The sequence below is a fragment of the Ambystoma mexicanum genome, chromosome 1q (assembly GCF_040938575.1).
Source record: "Ambystoma mexicanum isolate Mex_15411 chromosome 1q, UKY_AmexF1_1, whole genome shotgun sequence".
Lineage (NCBI taxonomy): Eukaryota > Metazoa > Chordata > Amphibia > Caudata > Ambystomatidae > Ambystoma > Ambystoma mexicanum.
This window is the reverse complement of record NC_090922.1, coordinates 420,402,427-420,425,545: the sequence shown is the minus strand read 5'-3', so window position 1 is coordinate 420,425,545 and position 23,119 is coordinate 420,402,427. Positions and strand designations below refer to the sequence as shown.

The following is a 23,119-nucleotide window of genomic DNA, read 5'->3' as shown; positions in this document are numbered from 1 at the left end:
GATGTGTTTTAATTGTACAGGGATCTTGCTTGACCCTCAGTAGGACCATTTTGACCTATTCTGCTGCCTCTCCCATGGCCTGCTGGTAATCAGTTTCTCTCATATGGGGCTTGACCAAGGTCTCTTGACTTAGCACCCAGGTGGTGCTGGTTTACCTCCTTTTACACATTTTACAATTCTTTCACAGTTCATAGAGCTTGGTTCAAACTCGCCACTCTGTGATTCTCACTCAACAAAGCCTGGCTCATATTTTCCCTTTCAATTTACTGGCTGTGATGAACCGCTTGGCTTTTCTTCTTCAATGGAGTCAAGGCCGGTACCACGGTCGCAGGAGCTTCCCTCACTCTTGCTTATCGGTGTAGGCTTCCCCATTGCATCGTTGACATCTACTTCAAGACACTTGCGCTATGGATCGCGGTTTTAGGCTCTCTTCCACGAAGTTTCTGCGGGTCAGTGATTAAAAAGGGCAAGGTCACTTCTCTCCTAGCCTCCCTCTCGATTCCTGCCTCCTTTCTCCTTCATTTGAATTGCTGTGCCTCATTAGTGTGCAGTCGTGCTGCTAACGGTGCTTATACTGTGCTCTCTGGCTCCACCTTTTATTCCTGTGGGGAAGGGAAAGGGCCATCGGGTGTGTGCGATTCCGATCAATTGCCTGACTTTGCCTGACCCTTGTATTGGGAGATATAAGGTAAACAGCTTGGGTGTTAGTTCGTTGTCCTTTGTGTTGTGAAAAAGTGTTCGTGTTGGAAAGGGGTGGTGGGCAGTGGTTAAGAACGTCTTACGTGAGAGGAGGGGGAAAAGGTGTCAGTAAAATGGGGAGGTTCCAGTTGATCCTCCCTCACTGGTCCACCACCAGGAACTGGATCCAATAGCGATGGCCGTGTCCTGGACACCTGGATGATAGATCCCGGGGACCATCCAGGGAGACACTTTCAAGTTTCTCACAGAAGTGTCACCTTGTTCTTCTAGAATTTGAGATACAGTTCATGGACTGCCAGGTCATGGATCTCTGCAACCCTCCTGACCAGCATAATAGCCACCAAAAGGCAGTCTATCAACAATAAAATCGGATGTCCACTGGTGTATGCATATATACCCATTAAAGCAAACATGCACTGTGTAGCTTGATGCTGCCCTCACCTTATTGACATGCTTTGAGGATTCTGGAATCAAGGAGGGTACTGAGGCGGTTGTAGCAAGGTTGCGGGCAGCTGGGAGCTGTTATTATGGATCCAGATACATCAATAAAGAAACAGCACTATCTTTTCTCTGGTATGTCTTTACCTGCGTTGTGTTGACAAGAGGACTAGCACATCAACAGGTTTGGAGGGATGACCCATCAACTTAGATAGAACTGTATTCAGCACCCTCCAGGGTGCAATATTCTAGTCAAGAGAAAAAATGCAAAACCAGCCCCTCAAAAACTCCAAGCCAATCTTCTAGGGCCAAAAGTGAGGAGTGTGAGGTTGCAAAGTGTAGTCAGATATAGCACTAGATGGACTTTGATTTAATCAGAATGCAAAGGCTTGTGTTGCCAAATGCCGTAGATAAGGCAATAGCTTTTACTTCTCAGGTGAACATTGCAGCTTTCAGAATAAGTGCAAAGGTTACATTTCCATTGTTAACACTCAGTTTAAGAATAACAAACAACTTCTACTCCTTTTTAACTATACGCAAGCCTCTTTGGAGCTGGTTACAGTTACTGGCAAGGTTTGTTGAGTGAAACTGAATGCTGTGCTTCACTCACCGGCTTCAGGGACATTGCAGTTGTGGGTTGCTCTGCTTTCCAGACTTCCTCGACCACTGCTACTACTTCGGGCTCACTTGGGATCAACACCCTTCTCCAGCACAGGTGTCTGCGGTACGGCCACTTTAGTTGGGAGTTTTTCCCTCCCAAGACCCTCAGCTTGTCTTCTGCTTCTGGATTTGGGCTCTTGCACACTCTTGGCTCTGCAATCACAGCAACCCAGCTCATATGGGGGAACACTTCACTTTCAGCACGTCGTCCTCTGCGCAGACTCTGCAATGCAAGTTTTGGGAACACAGGACCCTCTCAGAACTTGCAGGTGAACTATGTGTCTACGTTTCAACATCCCTTCTGTGCTTCCACTTCCTTGTGAATTGCCAGCTTTGTGCTTCTCTCCTCTGCTACTACTACTTCAAGCCTTCCAACTCCTCCTTTAGCTCCTTCCTCCTCTGCTTTCCTGCTGGGGCCTTTTGTGCCTGCCAGGTTTGACAATTGGCTTCAGGTGTGAGCCATTAGTCTCGATTGCCTGACTCCTGCCATTGCTGTTAGGCTTAATTGTCTGACCACTACATCAACATGCCTCTTCAGCCCTCTTCCTTGTCTCAGTCCATCTTGGATTCTGGGACATGTAGTTTGTGTTTACCAAAGTTTGTTTTTTCTGCTTCTTGATTATTTATAAGGGTAGATTTAATTGCCTTAACATTTAAAAACAGAGAGGCTGTGGGTTTTAGCTTTTATAGCGGAAGATGGTGTAGAGAAGACAACATTTCCACAATACTTTGTATTGCACCCTTGGAATTGAGGGGGACATTTATTTTTTAAATACAAAAGTGTCTTTCCTTTGGTATAGCGTGCTTTGTTACAACCTTAGGGTTCACAACCTTAGATTTAATGGAAGGTTGAAAGACAATAAGCCATAACATCTTTTGGCAGTGGTACAAATCTCATTGTCAGAGAAGAAATTCTGTGTCTCATCCCACAGATTCACCCCACTACCTTGGGCCCTGAGTCCACCCAGGTGATCCTCCCGCAGTACACCACACCCAGGGTTGGGGTCAGGAAGCGTCTGCCTTCCCATGGCCAACTGGGAGGTGACGTTAGGCTGGGCTTCAGTGAGGGATCCGCAGAATTCAAACCCTCACCGCCATCATTCTTTGAACATACCAAATATGGCTAGTTAACAATAGTACATCACAACCCTAAAAAAAGGACCAACTACATTTAGGGGCAGTCGGTTGATATGACAAATTGACATATACACCCACTTTTCTAAACATTTATAAACGCCTCGAAACTTAGCAAGAAAACATCTCTGCTGTCTACTACGGATATCATCATCGCACCGCTTCTTCTACTCACTACTGAATTGTCAAATATTTCCTATTATAGGTAATAGAAATCTTGGTTATCACAGTGAACTTGTGTTCAACGTGGTAGTTTTATGGTGCTTTTTACTTAATTTCCATCCGATTTTTATGTACATGTATCTGAATGCCTTCACCATTATCAGACATTTGCACATTACTTCCAAAGGCAGTTCCAACTGTATTTCAGCATGCACTGAGTCATGTGAGTAGTGAACGTTGAAAGATTAATGTATGTGCATGAATACACAATCGTGCATACAATATAGATCACACAATTTATTGAACTTGTGTGCCAATGGGTTTTGGTATGAAATGATTGGAGTTTTTGTGCAATATTGGTATAGATATTTTAGTGACAATTTTAATTTTTTTTTATATTGTAGACATGTACTTCACTTTTACAATTGGACTATGAATAAATCCATAATTTTAGGATACACAAAAAGTTCAATGCATTGTGAGCATTTCTAAAAACTTTAATAGCAGTATCTGAAAACTGGTTATTTACAAAATGTGATAATTACAATGTCATTACGTAGACCACAGTGATGGAAGTCCAAACCATTACCTCTGAGGAAACGAGAGACACTTCCAATTTCAAATGAGGAGCCCTACTGACACGGTCATGAAAGGATTTGTAGAGTAATTCATTGTCTGTTTTTATGAATATATACATTTTGTATTGTTCATTATTATGAATTATAAAAATAATGGATTTATTTCAAACTGGCTGCGGGCGGCCCTCGGGCGCTTCAGCCCTTTTTCCACCGCCTTGCTGCTGATGCTCCATTTGCAAAACTGAGGTATGCCATAATGGCAGCGTTTGGTGTGCAGTGTTAGGTGGGGCTGTGGCACTTGTGCCACTGCCTGTCGTTTCTATTAATTTTCCGGCCAGGCCCAGACTTTCTGGAGTCTTAGCCGACACAAGCGCAATCTGGTAGGCAGACACAGGGCACATTTGCTATAGTGTAGCAATGTTGCCGTGCAGCCGGCCCCCAGTCCAAAAGATTCAAGTGTGGTCTACCTGGGACAGACCACCAGTGTTCCAGTTCTTCCTGTCCCGAGGACCTGAGTGACAGTGTGGCTCCTACAGTTAAGACCCCTCACTGCTGGCCTGCCTGCTCTCCCCTTCCCGTATCGCGTCCGTGTAGCGTGCCATGATGCCCTGCTTGCCCCAAGAAGTTAACTTGTGAGGACAGCACAGTCAGAGAGAGCAGGTGAGGTGGTGATGGTGGTGGGTGCTGGTGACAAGGGTGTGTGAGTGGTGTGCGAGACAAGCGAGGCTAGTGTGCATGGTGGGTCAGACTGAGTGACTTCACTGTGTGACCATCACTGTCCGTGAGGTGAAAGACTCACTGAGCGTGACTTAGCAGAGAAGTAGTGCACTGCATTCACTGGTTAGTGTGGTAGGGAGGTAGGTAGGCACGTAGCTCCAGTATCCCCCACACACAATAGACCAAGAGAAAATTCTGCAGACCCTCCTCAGGGAACAGAGGACTACTATTGTGAGCCGCATGTGTAGTCATGTGTTAGGGGAGTTTTCCAAAAGTCCCACTTGGAAGTAAGACTTTAGTAAGTTATCCTAGTGGTTTGTAGATCCTCAACTCTTAGTATCAGTCTGTACTACTGCTGGAACCATGGTAGAGTGGCAGAGCAGTCAGGTTTATAAGAGGAAGATGTGAGCTGTAGGTAAGTACACTGAACCTAGTTAATAATGCATTTCAAAGATACATAAATGTATATTAAAATATAGCTTCATTATATTTACACAAGATTCACTTTTAAATACCTCGCACAATAAACCAAAACACTTAGGAATACTTTAGGATACTTTTCAAAGGCCACTGCTTAGTTTGTATTTGCTCACTGTTACATCGGTTACAGCTTTTGACAGTAATGACGGTGCCATTGTATCATCGGTAATAACGCACACTCTCTAATCTTAGCAGAAATACAGTAAAGACATTCACCCTGCATACACATATAAGATGGTGACTTTTGGGTAGGACCATTGTTGGTTAGTGCAACGCTAGCAGTTCTTAAGGTATTAGAGGCAGTTTCTTCGCACATCAAATCTTTTGAGGTCCCAAACGCAACTCTAGCTAATGGTCGGTTCAGAGAGGGCTGAAAGTCTTGACAAGCAGCAAAATACGAATATTCTTGTGTATACTTTACAAGCTCTAGTCTCCAAGATGCAAGAGGACACAATCAAAATTGGAGACCCCGTTAAAGGACTCACTAAAGGGACACAAGGAGGTAAGAGGGAGGTACCCTGGACCCCTCTATGTGCACTCAAACACTCTCGAGTGACTTTAAAAGATCATGGCTGGGGTCCCCTCAATGTGGCGGCGCTGGACCCAACTTCCGGATTCCTTGGTGTGATGATGAAAGGCAGGACAATGAATGGGAAAGCTCAGCAGCAGTCTTGAGGGAGGACCTCTGGCACGGCTTTCAGCAACTTCTCTCGTCACTCTGCGGTTTTGGGCCTTTTCGGCAGCACCTAATAAAGACGTGATTCACCTGGTCAATCTTCTTCACTTCTGACGGTCCCACACTCAGCTGAGGAGGTCTGGACGAGTTGTCTCTGGAGTGTCCTTGCGGGCTCAGCAAAGACTTGGACGAATTCAGACTTTCCACGATGATGCACTCGGAATGGGCTGCAGGACTCCTCGTATTGGAAGAAGGCTCAAATCAAAGTTTGTCTTGGGATTGGTTGTTCCCACCAGTCAAAGGGAATAAATTGTCCTCTTCAGAGTACCTCTGTCGCACAGAAAACAGGGTCAGAACAGCAGTGTTCACTTCATGGTGTGGCAAAGAGCCTGCCGCCGTCTCTTGTCATCTTCTTCCGTTACTTCCGTTTCCATTGGTGACTTGCCCTTCACCTCAGGAGCCTCACCTTTTATACAGTTCCAGCACACACTCCTCTGCAATTTCTCTGAGCAATTTATAGAAAAGGGCAGGTGGCTGTCCAATTAGGACAGCCAGACCCCGAGTGGGAGCTGGATCCCTTCAGGCACTCGGGCAGATAAAAGGGCAGGCTAGTGAAAAACTCCCCCCCCCCCCCCCCCCCACTTCCTGCCTGCCCAGACACACTGCAGCCCAGGCAGGGACACTCAAGGGTTCCCACCAAAGGCAAAAATACACACACAGGCCTCCGCCTCCAAGGACGGTAGAAGAAGGGCTGACAAAGAACAGCCACGCTACTAATGGCGAACAAAAAGAAAGAAGCCACTAAGTTAATACTTGGGTGACCTCATTGTGTATAACCGAGGCTATGGACATAGCCTGCAGTAGACAATGCACACAATAGTTGTTAGAACACGTCCACTGAGACCAACCATAACTAGGAGATTGTCTATGTTACATAAAGATCACAGGAGCAGAGAGAAGGGGGATAGCAAGTATCCCTTTGACACTCCGCATAAGGTGGTGTTAGCCAATCGCTCAGACTATAAAGTTTTAGGAGTGATACTATCTCTCTATCCTTAAGAACTGTAGTTACTCTAGGATATAGGAATGAATCTCAAAGGAGGACCCAAAGGGTCCCCAGCAACATCGCCCATAAGAAGCTGTGTTCTGCAACAGTAAAATATATATGCCTTAAAAGAAATATGGAGATAAGTTGAATCCATGTAACAGTAAAATACAAAGGAAAGAATGAGTTCGAAAAGACAGAGCCCATAATAATGAATGAGTGGAAAAAGGCTCCACTCAATCAGGATCAAAGAAAAAGGTCCAGAAGACCAGCAAAAAGTGCTGGGGGTCTCACTTGCAGAGGGGATGAAGCATACAAATAATACATCTCTCTAACATCATGCATGGCGTGCAGGACTGCCGCAGTGCTGCAACTTCATTGACTATTCTGTTGGCGCTAAAGGGTACCAGTGAGTGCAGATACAATATTCTCTTCCTACGAGAAAAGGCATGGTTTCATGTTTAGTTGAGCTAGACGTGGCGAAGTGTGACTTAGTTCTACCAGGGAAAAAGGGTGGGGAGTTGGCCAATATCAGTCAACCACAAGCTCAAGACAAGACGACCTAGAAGACGTAAGTGACAACATTTGCATTTAGCAACCTCCCACAAGGCCAGTATTGTGATTGTACTTGTACTCCATCTGTAAGGGTGGCCCGAAAAATAGAATCCAGAGGCTTCACACCAGGTGCTGAAGAACAAAATTGAATTGAATTTAAGTTGCCATCATTGTCTTCAAATGTGCACAAGGAATCGTCCCACCAATTGACTGGTCTGCATAATGAGGCATAAACCATCTATATATTACATCTGCGTCCGTCAATGATGATACTCATTAGTCCACTGATGTATAATCTGCAGTCAGCACAGCAATGCCCCAAGGTCAAGAACTGATACTGCTGCAGGCTGTTTATTTCTCTCATAGTGACACCAAAGACCCCTGCCAGACGACCTCATAGAATTGTCTCCAAAACTGTTCTTTATTTTGACCAGCACACTAAGGTGCTCAGCTCAAGGCATTATAACCCCATTCCCATTTGTCAAGTAGCTAAACCGGCAGTGGAAAAAACAGACCTTAGTTTTAATCCTGCCTGACTCACTTGAACCAATTGTGTGATCTTGGACAAATCCTTTTTTTGGGTCGTGATTTCCTGAAAACCCTCCATGGTTACCTTAACATTTATCTGTGTTTCTGAAGTGTGTAGACAAAGGGGCTGGTGCAACTAAAATTGCACCATGACTACAAGCCGGGAATGTTTTCCACACATTTATTTAGGAAAGGCACTCCTCTTTAAATAGCTTCCCTCTGGCTGGCCTGGTAAGACCAGCCTTGTTTGCTGCATCTGGCACTCATTCTAGCCTTATTTGTAAAAAAAGTGTCTTATCTTCTGCTTCAACGTCACAGGCATTGTGCAACATGTGCTACTCAGTGGACTATGTGCACTATGCATTAGAGAATGCCATCACCTTCTTGCTAATGCCACCTCTCAGAAGGGTCGACATACCTACTACATTCCAATCGGGGGATGTTAGTCCAGTTATTTGTTATTATGTGCATTCTTTGACTGAGTCTTGGATTTCTCCATTCTAAACACGGGCCTACAGTTCCCAGAATGCATTGCAACGAAATGGAATGGAGAATATGTTAATGGATGGGCTCGGGTACACAATACAACTGGGCAAACACACACATTGGCACAAGAAGTGAGACGTGCCCCTTGCAATTTCTGTACTCTATGCCTTCTGACTGCGTCGGATTTCCTCCTTGCCCCTTTCCGAGATTAAAGTAGCAGTCACGGCCACCATTTGTTTTTACAGCAAAATCATCAAGAAACTTTTGTCTAGCACATATAAGTGTTTCATTGAGGAAGTCTTCTAACTTATCCCAGGAAAGACAGATTTGTTTGGACAACAGGAAGATTCCCTCCATATTATTTTTGCTGTAGAATTATGTTAAATTGTGGCAGTGCGGGAGACAGCCTCCTGTTGTGGGAGACTTGGTTGGCAGGCCTGCTGTCAGCAGGTGGTAAAGCCTGGTCATATGGGGCGTCCTAATCAGGAATTAACTTCTGTATTCTCTTTGGGCAGAAGCTGAGTTTACAGGCTGCAAAAAGCTTTTAAAAACTTTGTTATATATTGATCTCAGAGTTTCTCACTATATTGGTTGTTCATACACTTTTCCGTTCCAGCAGCAACAGTTTGTCACTGGACGGTTGACAGTGCTTTTTTGGTGTACGGTTGTTGGTGCCATTAATGCTACATATGTTGATCGTTTCTTGTATGAAATGTGCATCTTATTATAGTGATATTGTTACCACATTTTTCTTAGTGTACTGGACAATGCTACGTGATACCAAGTTTTGTCAAGTGGTGAAAGGTTGTGTGCCATCACTTCCTGCGATGTCTCGGCGGAGGAGGGGACGATGGGTGGGGTCCTGTGATGGCATCAGAGGTCCAGGGTCATGACATGTCTCTTCCTCGACTCCTCGCATTTTGGTGAAATGATGCCCCTGCTTATAGGTGGTGGTTAAGCATTACTTAATAGCCAACACAAATAATTGATATCTGGTTACATGAGTTTCATGCGGTGTGGTGTGGCAGAGGAGCCAACACAAAATAGCAGAGAAGTAGTGGTTCCTAGGAAAAACAATGGACAAAACTACATTCTTTCTCACGTCTCAAAAATGGCCACTTTTGCATAGATTAACAACATTTTCAGCACTCCAACTGTTGGTCAACATAGACAAAGTAGCGCATTCATCTGTCTGCAACCATCATAACTGAAAAACACATTGACAAATTCAGAGACAATGTTCTTACATAGAAAGGATCGGAGCTACCATGTCCAGAGAAGCTATCAGAATACCAAGTTCAGCAATCAGTGCAGTTAGAAGAAGAGCCCAGGTCGGTTCACCATTTGCCTTTCCATGCCCAAACACCTGAAACAAAACAACAAATTACATTTTCCATGGGCCATGATCCAATCTTGTTTCTGAACTTTGTTTCTAAACATTACATTCGGTCTTGTATTAATTGATATAGTGTGGTTGTCAGATAACACAATCAACATAAAGTCAATGTATTGTATACTACTTTTTACACATGTATTGCGATTATGTTTGGACTAATTCTACGAGTATTGGTGAATATTTGCATTCAGATAATGGACCAGAGAAGTTCAAGTCTATACTGGATGATGTCCAGCTATAACAGCAATACAACGGCACCTATTAAATTGGACCTTGATCTTAAACCAGACTTGGAGGGGGAAACAGACATCAGCACTATAGAATCAGTCATACATCTTATGTATGGCACTATTTAAGCAAGATTATCAAAGGGTGGGGTGGCGAGGGACTCACAGAAGTTGACCATACTAGGATTCAGAGGTGAAAACAAAGGTCTTACCACTTGCCCAATAACTGAACCACACCCAAAGGCACAATAAATGTGACCACAGCAGGCCCATCCTCAGTACAGCACTAACGACCTATCCAGGTTTGCACCATGTTCAAGAAAGTATGCATAACTCAATGAGCTGTGGGAAGAAAATCTCCCTCCTACTAGACCAAAAACCCTCTGCTAAAGGCCTGCGCACCAACATCATTAGGCTGAAAATCAAGAAATGTTTACGGGGAGAAAAAACAACAAGGCATTCTCCTGCTATGCATCAAGACTGTGCAACAACTAAAAAATCCACAAACATCAAGACTGCTCCTCACTCAAACATTTCAGGAAAGAATTGAAATAATATGTCAGCAACTTGCAGATGACTGAAACTTGATGGAGAACCCTACTAACCCTTGTCTGTCCTTTCCCAATGCTATCGTACAGCGCCCTCAATTGTCCCACAGCCAGATTTGTGCTATAGAAGACCACACACATACATACAACTACATGGGAGTACCAAACCACTTGAATAATATTACAATTGTGAACTAGACCATTTAATTTGCGTTTAATTACAAAACTTTACAAAGAATTAAAATGTTTATGCTTTGCCACTCTGTACTGTGGGGACTGTATTTAAGAAGCAAAACATAAAATCATCTTTTAGGCCACAGAAAGTGCAGTTAGATGCCGACAGGTTGTGTCACTAACCAGCAAGTTGGGCTCTGAGTAGGTTTATAGTACACAGATGCAATTCCGGAAGTTGCCACACTGTCACAAATTGTGTGTTGGGTTCTTGATAAATTATGTCAGAGATTTCCCCTAACAAAACAACAATTAATTATATCTACCACATCAGTGTTTCTTTTCGTCAGCTGTTGCATGTTTTCCTCTGTGACTGAAGAGTGACGTTAAGGAATCTTTCACACTCTCCATGAATTGACCCAATAGTTACTGACCAACTCTTGGCCAACCTTTTGCAGCATAAAGGCAATGCTGCTTGATATATGGTGTACACATTCCATTTATCCCCAAAAAACAACCATAAATTCAGCTTTAATGCAAAATGTTATTAATAACTCATACCATTTGCTGAAATACAAAGTTTAAGACAATCTCAAACAGGGCATTGTACAGTAAAGGAGATAACAGTACAACGGCCAAAACTAAGCTGGATACTAGGTGTACAATGTTTGATCCGGTGGGAAATACAAAAAGAGGTATCTGGCATTTGTTGATTTACCGGGACTATAAATCCATGTGCATTCCCATGCAACCTGAAATTCACAACAGTAACTTCTGTATTTGTTTCTGTGTAGTTGCAAGATCACCAACCACAGTATGGACTCATTGAAAAGCTAAAAAAGCCCACTACAACACCTGAATCCTAAACTGCAAAAACCCAAGCAAAGAACTCCACAAAATCATCTCCGAATTCACCAACCCAACTTGTAATACAACCGTCCCGACCCCGTCACAATCACTGTGTGACTCACTCTCCCTCCACTTTTACACCACAGCTATTGAAAGGACAAAAACTCTAAACACCAAACTGGCTCTCATACAACGAATTAACAATCCCCCTCCCATACCAGCCAGCCCGTCAACTGCAACCTCTACTCAACCAACGTTCGAATCCTTTAGTCCAATATCACCAGAACAATTTCTCAAACTTCTATCTGCCCGCAAACCATCTGGATCCCCTCTGGACCCCTGCCCAGCCACAACCCTTAAGGAAATCTTTGCTTCCACCAGCGCAGGAGAACACGCAAGATCTATCATAAATGCCTCCCTTTCCTCCGGTATTTTTCCCAAAGCATTCAAAATGGTACACTTCAAACCTCTAATTAAAAAACCCTCGCTCAACCCTCTCGAGCCCAAAAACTACCGCCCAATCTCAAACACCAGATTCCTTGCCAAACTCATTGACCGAACCGCCTACTCCCAACTAAATGCCTTTGTCGAAGCCAACAATCTCCTTGACCCCGCCCAATCAGGTTTCAGAACTTGGCACGGAACCGAAACAACCATAACCTCGATCTGGGACGACCTTAAAATGACAGCAGACTTCGCAGGATGTGCCGCTTTAATCCTTCTCGACCTATCCGCTGCCTTTGACACGATCAATCACTCAATCCTCCTAGACCGCCTCCACTCCCTAGGAATTCGTGGAACTGCTCTTAAATGGATAGCTTCATTCCTCAAAGACAGGCACCAAATAACAACACTCTCCAGCTTTACCTCCCAAGCTCGACCAGTCGACACGGGAGTCCCTCAAGGAGCATGTCTATCCGCCCTCCTGTTCAATCTCTACCTGACCACCCTCCCACCAATAATTCGTTCACACAACATCCTATGTTACAACTACGCCGACGACACTCGACTAATTCTAAAATTCCTGAACTCGAAACCCAACTCCCAACCCGACCTGGCATCCTGCCTTGTAAACATAGAGCGCTGGATGACCCAAAGCCACCTCTTGTTAAACCCCTCCAAAACAGAAATCATGGTTTGCGGCAACTCCGACCTTCTTCCGCACCCACTACCCTGGCCACCCGCCATGGGCAACTCACCTACACCCTCCAAAACAGTAAAAAATCTCGGATGCACCCTAGACTCCGACCTAACACTCTCGCGCCAAGTCAACAATGTCTCAAAGTCCTGCCACTACCACCTTAAAAACCTTAGGTGCGTCTTTCCATACCTCTCATTTCCCAACAGAGTCTCCGCTGTCCAATCAATCGTTATATCCAGACTGGACTACGGAAACCCCCTATACCTCGGAATCCATGCCTACCAACTGAATAAACTCCAAAGAGCACAAAACGTGGCGGCCAAAATGCTACATGTGCTCAATCCAAGAGACCACATAACCCCAGCCCTTAAAACACTGCACTGGCTTCCAGTAGCCCGTAGGGTAGCTTTCAAAACCTTATGCCTCTCTGAAGTATCCTGCCTCCTGCAGGATTTACCCTGGGCCAGTAACAACAAGGAGCAGGAACCAGGCTGACCCAGGTATGTAGAAAATAGAAACACGCTTTATTGTCTTAGTTACAGGTTCAGTATGGAATATAGGAGAGAGATCATCAGTAGGTTCTTCCCTGGTTCCCTGCCCAGCTCCAAGTTCCTAACCGTCTCTTTTGGAATCCCCAGGTGCCCCAACACTCCAGGCTCCCCTAGCAGTCCAACACAGCTATCACACTGACTCAGACCTCATTCATACTTATGCAAGATGCAACACACCCCCCCCCTTTTTCAATCAAAATAAAACACACAAACTCGCAACCATGCTAGGACTAACACCCACAACATTTCTAATACTCCTTCCACCTTGGCCTGCCACACCAGGGTCTCAGTGCCGCCACCACCAAGCACAACCTTGCCATATGGACAAACAAAACAAAACTACAGACATCGACCCTCCTAAACTAAACACCTTCCGCCAAGACTGCCACTCTTGGCCTCAAGTCTGCCACACCTGAGCACAAACCAAAACGCCCCAAAATAGGGTAACTCTCTTGCCAAAACAGTGTAGCCACGAATCTTTTAAACTTACACAAAGGCCATCACAATAGTCCTAAACATGCCAAACAAAATATAACAATGCTTCATCCCCTCTCCCTTAAAAAGAACATGAAAAAAAGAATGATAAAATAAATTGAAAGTGACACACGATACAAAGATCACAAAAAAAACAACCACAAAAGGGAGAATTTGTGGCTTAAAAACAGCATAGCAAAAGCTATGAAAAATGTTAACCAGCAATTACTACCAGATGACAAAAATAGTAGTGCGTTGCACATTCACATTTGCAAAAACCAAAAATTCAGATGTAAAAATTTTGTAACACTACCAGATGAAAAGAAACCAGTAGTGTAGTGCAAATTTCAAAATTTTGCAAAACCCAAAAGCCCCGACACACCACTGGGATGAAAAATCAAATGGTGTGACCTGAAAACTCTGAAAATATATTGAAAAAGTGTAATTCAAACTGAAATTAAATCCAGTAACCCATGCCAGTGTACAGTTCATAACTTCAATACTACATAAATACTGGCTAAACACTGTGTGCACTCCACTACTATTTAATACCACTGCTAAAAACATTATTGTTATTTTTTTTTTTTTTTTTGATTGCACTCACGATATCCTGGCGTTGGACTGCAAGTCCCAGAATCCTCTTCTCTGCATGAGCGCGACGGCGCTCAGCTCTATTTAATGCACAGTTCAGTTTTGGCAGTTTCAGGCAATCTCTTCCTGGCACTTTAGTCTCCTTCATGTTGCTTGGGCACGGCTCTTGGCTATTCTTTATGTCCCATGGGTGGGCTCACAAGCTCCTCGTCTGTCCTGATGCCACAGCCAGCCGTTTCCCTCAATGGCACCAACTCCACATTAAATTCTACCAGCTCACCAATTTCGACGCTGCTTGATGCTGGTAATGGGCATTTCTCCAGCAAACCTTCACTCTCTCAGCTTTCTCTAAAGTTCACTTCGCTAACATCCTCGTCGCCAAATGAAGTATCCTGCCTCCTGCAGGATTTACCCTGGGCCAGTAACAACAAGGAGCAGGAACCAGGCTGACCCAGGTATGTAGAAAATAGAAACACGCTTTATTGTCTTAGTTACAGGTTCAGTATGGAATATAGGAGAGAGATCATCAGTAGCTTCTTCCCTGGTTCCCTGCCCAGCTCCAAGTTCCTAACCGTCTCTTTTGGAATCCCCAGGTGCCCCAACACTCCAGGCTCCCCTAGCATTCCAACACAGCTATCACACTGACTCAGACCTCATTCATACTTATGCAAGATACAACACTCTCCCATCGAGCACTGCATAAAACTGGACCGCAATATCTTCAAGACAAACTAATACCTTATCATCCCTCTCGCACACTAAGATCAAGCTCAGCCGGCCTCCTAGTAATTCCCAAGACAAACTCAGTCAGGCTAGGCGGATCCTCTTTCTCTGCCCTGGCACCAACCTTGTGGAACTCACTCCCACCCCACATCCACCTAACCGAGGACATAACGTCCTTCCGCAAACTACTGAAAACCTGGCTTTTCCCATAAAACCAATCTAGCATCATCACAATAATACCGACCCATCAAACTACATGAAGCGAGAAATGACAGCTAAACAAACTCAAATGTAAACTAGAAAGACAAAACAGGCCTAAACGAGTAAAGTAGATCAAAACAGTGAAACAGAAAATAGGAATAAATCATTGAGAAACTCAGAGATCTGAACCGATGAAAGGGACATAATGAATGAGAAGGGAATACAGTGAATGACATAAATGAAATAATTAGAATGGATGAAGCGTACAGAACAGACAAATACACTAAACGGAAGCGTGCGGTCAAGACTGGAGAGCAGATGAGTTGTGGAAAGCGGATGAATGTGGAGAGCGGACAAGTGTGGGGAGCGGACGAGTGTGGAGAGCGGATGGCGGACGAGTGTGGAGAGCGGATGGCGGATGAGGGTGGAGAGCGGATGGCGGTTGAGCGCAGAGAGCGGTTGAGCGCGGAGAGCGGTTGAGCGCGGAGAGAGGCTGAGCGCGGAGAGCGGCTGAGCGCGGAGAGCGGCTGAGCGCGGGTCCAGAAGAGAGCGGAGGAGCGTGGAGAAGGGACGAGTGTGGAGAGCAGATCAGTGCGAAGCGGATGATTGTGGAGAGCGGATGAATGAGGAGAGCGAAAAAATAAATGTGTAGTGTGGATGGGCGTATGGAACGGATGTGTATATGGAGCGAACGAATGTCTGATGCGGATGAATATATGGAGCGGACGATTGGGTAAAGCGGGTAAATGCGTGGTGCGGACGAGTGTGCCTAAAAGATGAATCCATGAGCAGACAAAAAAACAGAGCAGATGAATGTATGGAATGGATGAACAGACAGAGCAGACGAGTAGTTGGCTTTTCCGATGAGTGGATGGACCAGACGACCATTGTGGACTGAACGAGCGCCCTATCTGGAGCCGGTATGTAGACTAGACGAGTATAAACTACAAGAGTGTGCGGACTGGACGAGTGTGCGGACTGGACAAGGGTGTGATCTAGACGATGATAATGACTGGACGAATGTGTGGATCGGACGAGTATGAGAACAGACGAATATGTGCAACGGACGATACTTAATGTGCTTTGGAATGAAGGAAACACTTGAAAACATACATCATGCCACGCCCCACGCTTACTCTCCCCCTTACACCACCACTCATCTAGAACACAGAGATACTATGACACCATTCGGTATAACTGTTCTCATATCTACATCTCCCGCTTACTACACATCACTCTAAGTAATCATTGCTGGTTTCACACCCCCCAGCCAGGCGTTCTCCTCACGTCTAACGCAGCCACACTCGTTCTGGGTAAAACTGACCAGCGCGAACACATACTCCTGACCTCTCAACCACCACACCTACAGCTAAGAAGCAGCTACCACTCGTTTTCCGCACCAGCTGCACACATATATAAGGCGCTATATAAATGCAAAATAACATAACATAACAAAATCATGAGTAAACACATTCATCGCAATGGTGCAAAAAATAAAAAGGGCTTTGCTTGCACATGCATGCAGATAATGCATCAAGGCTGTGAGTGGAAGGTTCACAAGTAAGAACGTTCATGGTAGAGCAATACTAGATAAGTTGTCTATAAAAAGCAGGACCATTTCGTCCCATAACATTGATTATTGACCTAAACAAAATGTAAATAATCTCCCCATGAATGCCTTATCGATTAATTCACACCGTAACATGCTCTCCAGACACTGGGAGAGTGGAGGAGCCATCCTGAGTTTACACTATAGGTTATCTTTAACTATGTTCAAGTTGAGGCTTTCACACAAACCTTTGCACCACTGTTTATACAAAAAAAGACTCAGTTACAGTTTGGTGGCTCGCAGTATTTTTGGAGTTTTTATTTCGTGAAGTTTTGGCCCTCTATGATGACACGTGTTTGGGCATCTTTTGTGTTTTTTTTTTTCTTCGAATCAGGGCAATAACCTTGTTTGTCTCAAATTTCTTTTTAGTCTTGTTGTCGGTTGCGTGTCCCGGGTTTAATCCCACCTGCAAATTCGCAGTCTGGGTCTCTCGCGTCGGCTCTCCAGTTGGTATACTGATACCAACGGAGAGCAGACGCGAGAGACCCTGAGGGCCAAAAACTTCATGAAATCACAAAATAAAAACTCAAAAAATACTGCAAGCCAACAAACTGTAACTGAGTCTTTTTTTGTATAAACAGTGACGCAAAGGTTTGTGTGAAAGCCTCAACTTGAACATACCACACGGAGTAGGGGAATTTCTCAGTTTTTCACGCACGTGCAACACCTCAAAAAACCTATGAGATGAAACAGAGCTCAGAGGATAATACGCTGATATCTCAAAACTCCTCTTACCTCAGCACGTTATCTTGAACTAGCCTCGGGAATTTCTAAAAATGTTCCCTGTAATTAGCAGTCAATTCATTCTTCAGCCAAAGAAGCAGCACTCCCAGAATTCTATTTAAATATATAGTTCTTGGATAGTTAACATTTTGATATACATTTCTTGGATGGAGACCGTTTTGTATGCCTTTATTTTGTTTACGTTCAATATTTTCTGTATGTTTGAAAAAGTTAGAAGCTGCTGCTGATGGGACCTTTTATAAGTAGTATCAGGATGGCATGTATCGAGCAATAGACACAATGGATACAAGTTTCAAAAACCTTTATTTAAGAATTTGCTTGGGATGGTAGAATTCCTAACTCTAAAATGAGAGCAATCTCGACCATTAAACAAGAACAACATTGTCCAAGTCAGTCTGGTCAAAAATAAAAAGGCCTATACTAAGAAAATCAACTTTGCCCTCCTTCTCAAGATAACAAATGTGTTAAAATGAATACAAAAAGGAAAATAGTGTGTCAAAAAGAAATGTCAGAATGGCATCCGCACCAACTCCCTTCCCCGGTTTCAACCCCAGAGGGTCTAGAGAGTCTATTAATAAACAAAGGATAGGCAGATGGCACAGTTATTTCAGTCTTGCACACTTTGGCTTACTGGTAAAGTTCAAACTTAGGCTTTCAATTTCTGGTTGTTCAATCACTTCCTTAGGTTCCAGCGCCTTGTCAACAATATTCAGTTCATATGCTCTCAGTTTCTTACAGTTCTGCACAGGCTTCCCTCTGCTGGGCTCGAGCCTGTCTTGTTCTTCGTGGAGGTTCCCTTCCCCATGTTTCATTTAAGATAAGATATCTTTCACTGTCGAAGACTTTCGAAACTGCAAGAAATTTATATAGACCTCTGCATGCCCACTCCAACCTCTTTCAATATTCCTTCAATTCACAATCCATACTCATCTTGTGGCACCATTACTTCATGTTACTTATTATTCTCGCTCTCTTTAGTCTGCCCTCTTGGGCTGTTGAAAGGCTCATGTGTAACACCAATATCGCTTGATATTTCTTTTCCACTAATGCCTCTTGTAGTTATTTTTTTGTGTCTTTTCCAAAGTTCATATTCAACACCAATACTTCTTGGTATTTATTTCCCACCAATGCTTCTTGGTACTTGTAATTCTTATATTTTACTTTTGCCCTTGTGGTATATTTCACAATTCACATATTTCATTTTCCTCTTATTTAACTATCTTTCAAAAGTTCATAACATTTCACAGAGACTTTCGCATGTGCGACGTACTCTCGCAGGACCACTCTGCTACTTTCTATACTTTTCTTTTATCAATTGCTTTCTTCATTCGCGTTTTATCAGCACACGCGCAAACTTCAAATTTAAAATGAGATTGACTTTCCCTTCAACATCAACCAGATATATGTTGCCCTCGATAACTCAGTGGTTGTGTTAAATGAATGTCTCATCTTTTTCTCGCAGCGCAAGGCCGCTATCAACGACTCCTCTGCTCATCCCCAACTCTGCCGTTCACCCCGGAGGGTTGCAGGCTGTTTCCTGGCTCCTTGAAGGTTTCCTTCCTCGGCTCGCTCGGCTCTGCTTTTTGAACACTCACGGCTTCACGAAAGCTTGGAAATCTTGCCTGGCTTTCTCTCGATTGTCGATCAGCCTGTTGGCTTTCCAACTCCCCCAACCAACTCAAGGTTTGCATCAGTCTTTAAGAGCTGTTCCTTCTCATTCCCAGCCTCGCTCAAAGTGTGCCTGTGGGTGCCAACATTTATTTTCACATGGAGTGGCAGGTGTACATTATTAAAGCTATGTGCCTGGCCTCATTACAGGGACAGGGCCCATGCAAGTCATGGGAGGTATTCCTTCTGACCCAATTCCTTATCTTCCTCGGTGCAGTACTTTTGTCATAACAACATGGGGAGGAATTATGGGAGGAGTAGTTTCACAAAAAATAAACAGGGACAGGGGTTATACGGCTTGTGGAAAGGTGGGGATACCATGTCTCACCATTGGGCGCTTCTCCCCCACTCCCCGAGGACCCCCCTACCCAGGTGATCCTCCCTCACTTGTCCAGGGTCGGGATCCAAAAGTGATGACCTTTTCCTGTAAATACTAGGAATTCTGGTCTCCCTCAGGATCCCTATTCACACCACCAGTCAGGGATACAGCGGCAAGCATGCTTTTTGGCGGCAGTCAGTCATGGGAATATAGCATCCAGCCAATTGTTTCCTGAAATCAGTCACAGGTATCGAGCGCCCAGCTTGCTATTTCCAATACTTCAAGGAGTGTAGTACTTTCTCAATTATTTCGTTTTACTGAAGACAACGTTCGGCACTCCCTTCAAGTCTATAGTTCCCTTCTCACTTATCAGGGATAGAGTACCCTTTTTTTCCTCCAAGAGTTATAGGAGCCTTTCCCAGTTGGGGGAAGTGGTGTCCCCTTCACCCGCAAGGATATAGAGCCCCTCTCACTCACAATGGATATTGTGCCCTTCTTACATGAGTTCCCCTATCATTTCTCAAAACACCCAGGTATCAGGGCGTTTAGGCCTCCCAGTTGCCTCAATCGTTTCTCAATTACCACCTAAGTTAGGATGACAAGCTTCTCCAGGATTCTAGCTTTTTCAGCTTTCCATGCACTTTCTGGCTTCCAAGGGTTCCCCATCCTTTCAGCTTTAGAGTTTTCTTCAGGTTCTTCAATGGCATGGCGTTCCCCATGCCATGGGGAGCAGGGCTAGACAGCCTTGCATCTGGTTCAGCGCCAGCTTTATATAAGCATCTTTACGTTTGCCCCATTCCTCCCTGTTTTCGGAAAGGCTCTCACTTGCTCTATCACTGCAGGTCCTACAGTGTCCCTGAGGTTTAAAAGCCTTAGCAGCCATCTTTATTGAAGGCATGAGTCCTGCTCTGCATCTGCTGCTCAAATCTGGAGGGGGTTAGAGTCGGGCATCGGAGTCCTGCTCTCTAGTTACATTGTTATCTTCTAGTCACTGCCTTCGTTAGTGTTCTTAGTATGTATTTGTGGGAACCTGTGTGGCGGAAGAGATGCCTACAGAGTGCGTAGGTATATGGTGGCACTCGCTGACTTTGCTCTCTGCTTTCAGGTCCTCTTCTTTTTTCCCCCGAAGTAAGTTCTAACTGGGGAAAAATGACCTAGAGGGCTGAAGACCATTTCTTTACTTTTTCCTTGTGGCATCATGTCTAGTGAGTTCACAACTTCCTAGCTGAAGGTTTGCACGTTATTGTGAAGGTGGGGTTTCTACTGTAAGACTCTTCTAATTTACTCTGGAGCTTGCCTGTGGAATAAAGAATAACCATGTGGTTTCTTGTATTGGGACCCCTTCTACAATCCGAGGCATGATCCTTTGGACCAGAGAGAAGGTTGGAAAGAGTAAGGGAACTTTCCAGCACCTTAGGTAGCTCACGGCACAGGTAGCTCAACCATGGAAGGCCAGCTTTCCTTGGCTGTAGACCCCGTTGCAGGTTTTGGACAGATCTCCCACTTTGTCACACAAGGGTGACGAGGACTCCTGAAGTCCGAGAGGGCGGTATTGGTGCCTCAACTGAGCCTGAAACCTGAGTGTCGGTCAACCATAAGGAGGTTAAGCTCTTACAATGATCTTGTTACTTCCTGTTCAAAGATTTTGCTGGTGTAAAGGAGACAAGTGATAGGATTGTAGTTTTCCAAGACCTCAGGGTCTCCCATTGGTTTCTTGAGGACAGGTGCAATGATGGAATGTTTGAGAAACGTGAGAACCATGCCAAAGATGTGTTGATTAAATGGATTATGTACGAGACACGTGTTTGTAGGAAATGTCTCTTGGGGCTGTGACAAAAATTGCGGGAAATAGTCTTCTCCCCCAAGAGGCCACCCCTTTGAGGCTAGTGAGGTGAGCCCGCTTCCCAATACCCTCCCTAGGGGTATAGGCAAGTGAGACCTCACCGGGAGTGACACCCCCTTGGGGGACAAGGACTCCTGTTCCTGTGAGGAGCTCGCTAGAGGACCTTCCAAAATAACATCTCCCAACCACTCTGACGAAAATATAAGTGAATAGAAAATCAGTATCTGTTACTGCCAACGGGAAACCAACGACAACATGAGGGAGAAGAAAATCCACAAAATGGAGAAAAAGGAACACAGGTTTGCGCAGGGGAAGCCCCATGGCTACGTCAATACAAAAAGGGGAGAAGCTTGGGGAAGCAAAGAGCAAGGCCACGAGTTTCAAAAGGGCTCAGACACAAACCCAAGTGAGAAGCAGAGGAAAGACGTGCAGCGTACTGCCATGGGGAAAGGACAAGAAGTGACAGACACGCCACAATCGGTAGCAAGCAAGCCAGAAGAATGGAACCAGACACGCAGCGTCCCGAGACAGACTGAGGAAGAGAGCCAGAGACTGGTGTCGTGAGCACAGGAGGTGTGTAGTGTACACAGGGTCCTCACAACAATGTTGAAACCATTCTGCCACGGCGAACCTGGGACATATTAGTAGATTAAATACCATACAGCCATTCAAGATGAACAGATTGAGTAGTACCTGGCGAAAGGACACGGGACGGAATATCAGAGGGAGAGTGAACCGACCCTCAACAACCGGTGACGTTAACCCTAAGAACCAAAGGTAATGGGGACAAAGGGATACCCGGAGGAGTGAATGAGAAGCATTATTGGAGCGCCCATACTCGTCACAGTTACGAGAAAAATAATATCACAAGACCAAAAAGGAGGTGTGAGAAACATTATTCGAACACATACTTGTCACAGTCACAAGAAAGATAATATAACGATACCAGAAATAAGAGTGAATGAGGGGTATTGTTGGAACACTCACACTCATCCCAGCTACGAGAAAGACAACATCTCACAAGACCAAAAACATGCGTGAACAAGGATCATAATTGGAACACTCCTACTCGTCCCAGCTACGAGAAAGATAATATCATGAGATCAGAAATGAGATTTTGTCTCAGAGACAAGAGAAACCATAACAAACATTCAGAAAGCAGAGTGAATAAGGAGTACTACTGGAACACTCATACTCGTCACAATCACGAGACAAACATTGTAAAATCAGCACAGAAAGTACCTGAGAAACACTGTGGGAGTGACCCAATTTGTATCAATACATATCAAGAAAGCCGAAAACAAAATACAGGGCCAAACCAGAAGAGAGAAACCCAAGAACAAGATGGACATATTAAATATGTATTCAGGCAAATAACAGGAAGAACCTAAAGTTCAGAAAAATAAGGAAGAGAACTCATTGGATAAGTTCACATGGGGAGGAGAAATAAATCACCCTTTGTAGAGGAGAACATGAGAAGAAACAAAAGCACAAAACAATAGTGAATGAACTGATAAACGTAGTCACTAGAGACCATCTAAAAATCTATTGAAAAGTAATTGGTGAGAAACAAACCAACCCCAGGAGAAGGGACACATTCTCCTGACTGAGTTGTTAAGATAGTGGTAGGGTCAGACAGGCTTCGAATTGGACGTTTTCATTTATAGACATTCACTGACGACTGACGAGCACCTTAGATAGTTTCCTTACGTCTGGAAGCCCTGTAGCATGGATGCATTCATTGTCTTTAATAAAGTTACAAGTGAAACGTCTAATAGGAGTCTGTCTCCTCCTCCTGACCTACCACAGGGCACACCTGTTTGTAAAGCATCTGTTTAGAGACACCCAGGCTGAACATGGATCACCCAAAGGCACACCATAAGGAGGATTCTTCTGGGCAGTGTTC

The 23,119-nt window shown here is 44.5% G+C and overlaps 1 protein-coding gene across 4 annotated transcripts in view; it reads right to left on the bottom strand.

The window, feature by feature from the left end:
• SLC12A4 (solute carrier family 12 member 4) overlaps positions 1–23,119 on the bottom strand; it is a 1,569,223-nt gene that overhangs the window by 441,648 nt on the left and 1,104,456 nt on the right. For all 4 annotated transcript variants that reach the window (XM_069639659.1, XM_069639652.1, XM_069639655.1 and 1 more), the window contains exon 13: positions 9,406–9,524. In XM_069639659.1, the coding sequence (XP_069495760.1) occupies positions 9,406–9,524 (119 nt within the window). The remainder of the gene's footprint in view (positions 1–9,405; positions 9,525–23,119) is intronic.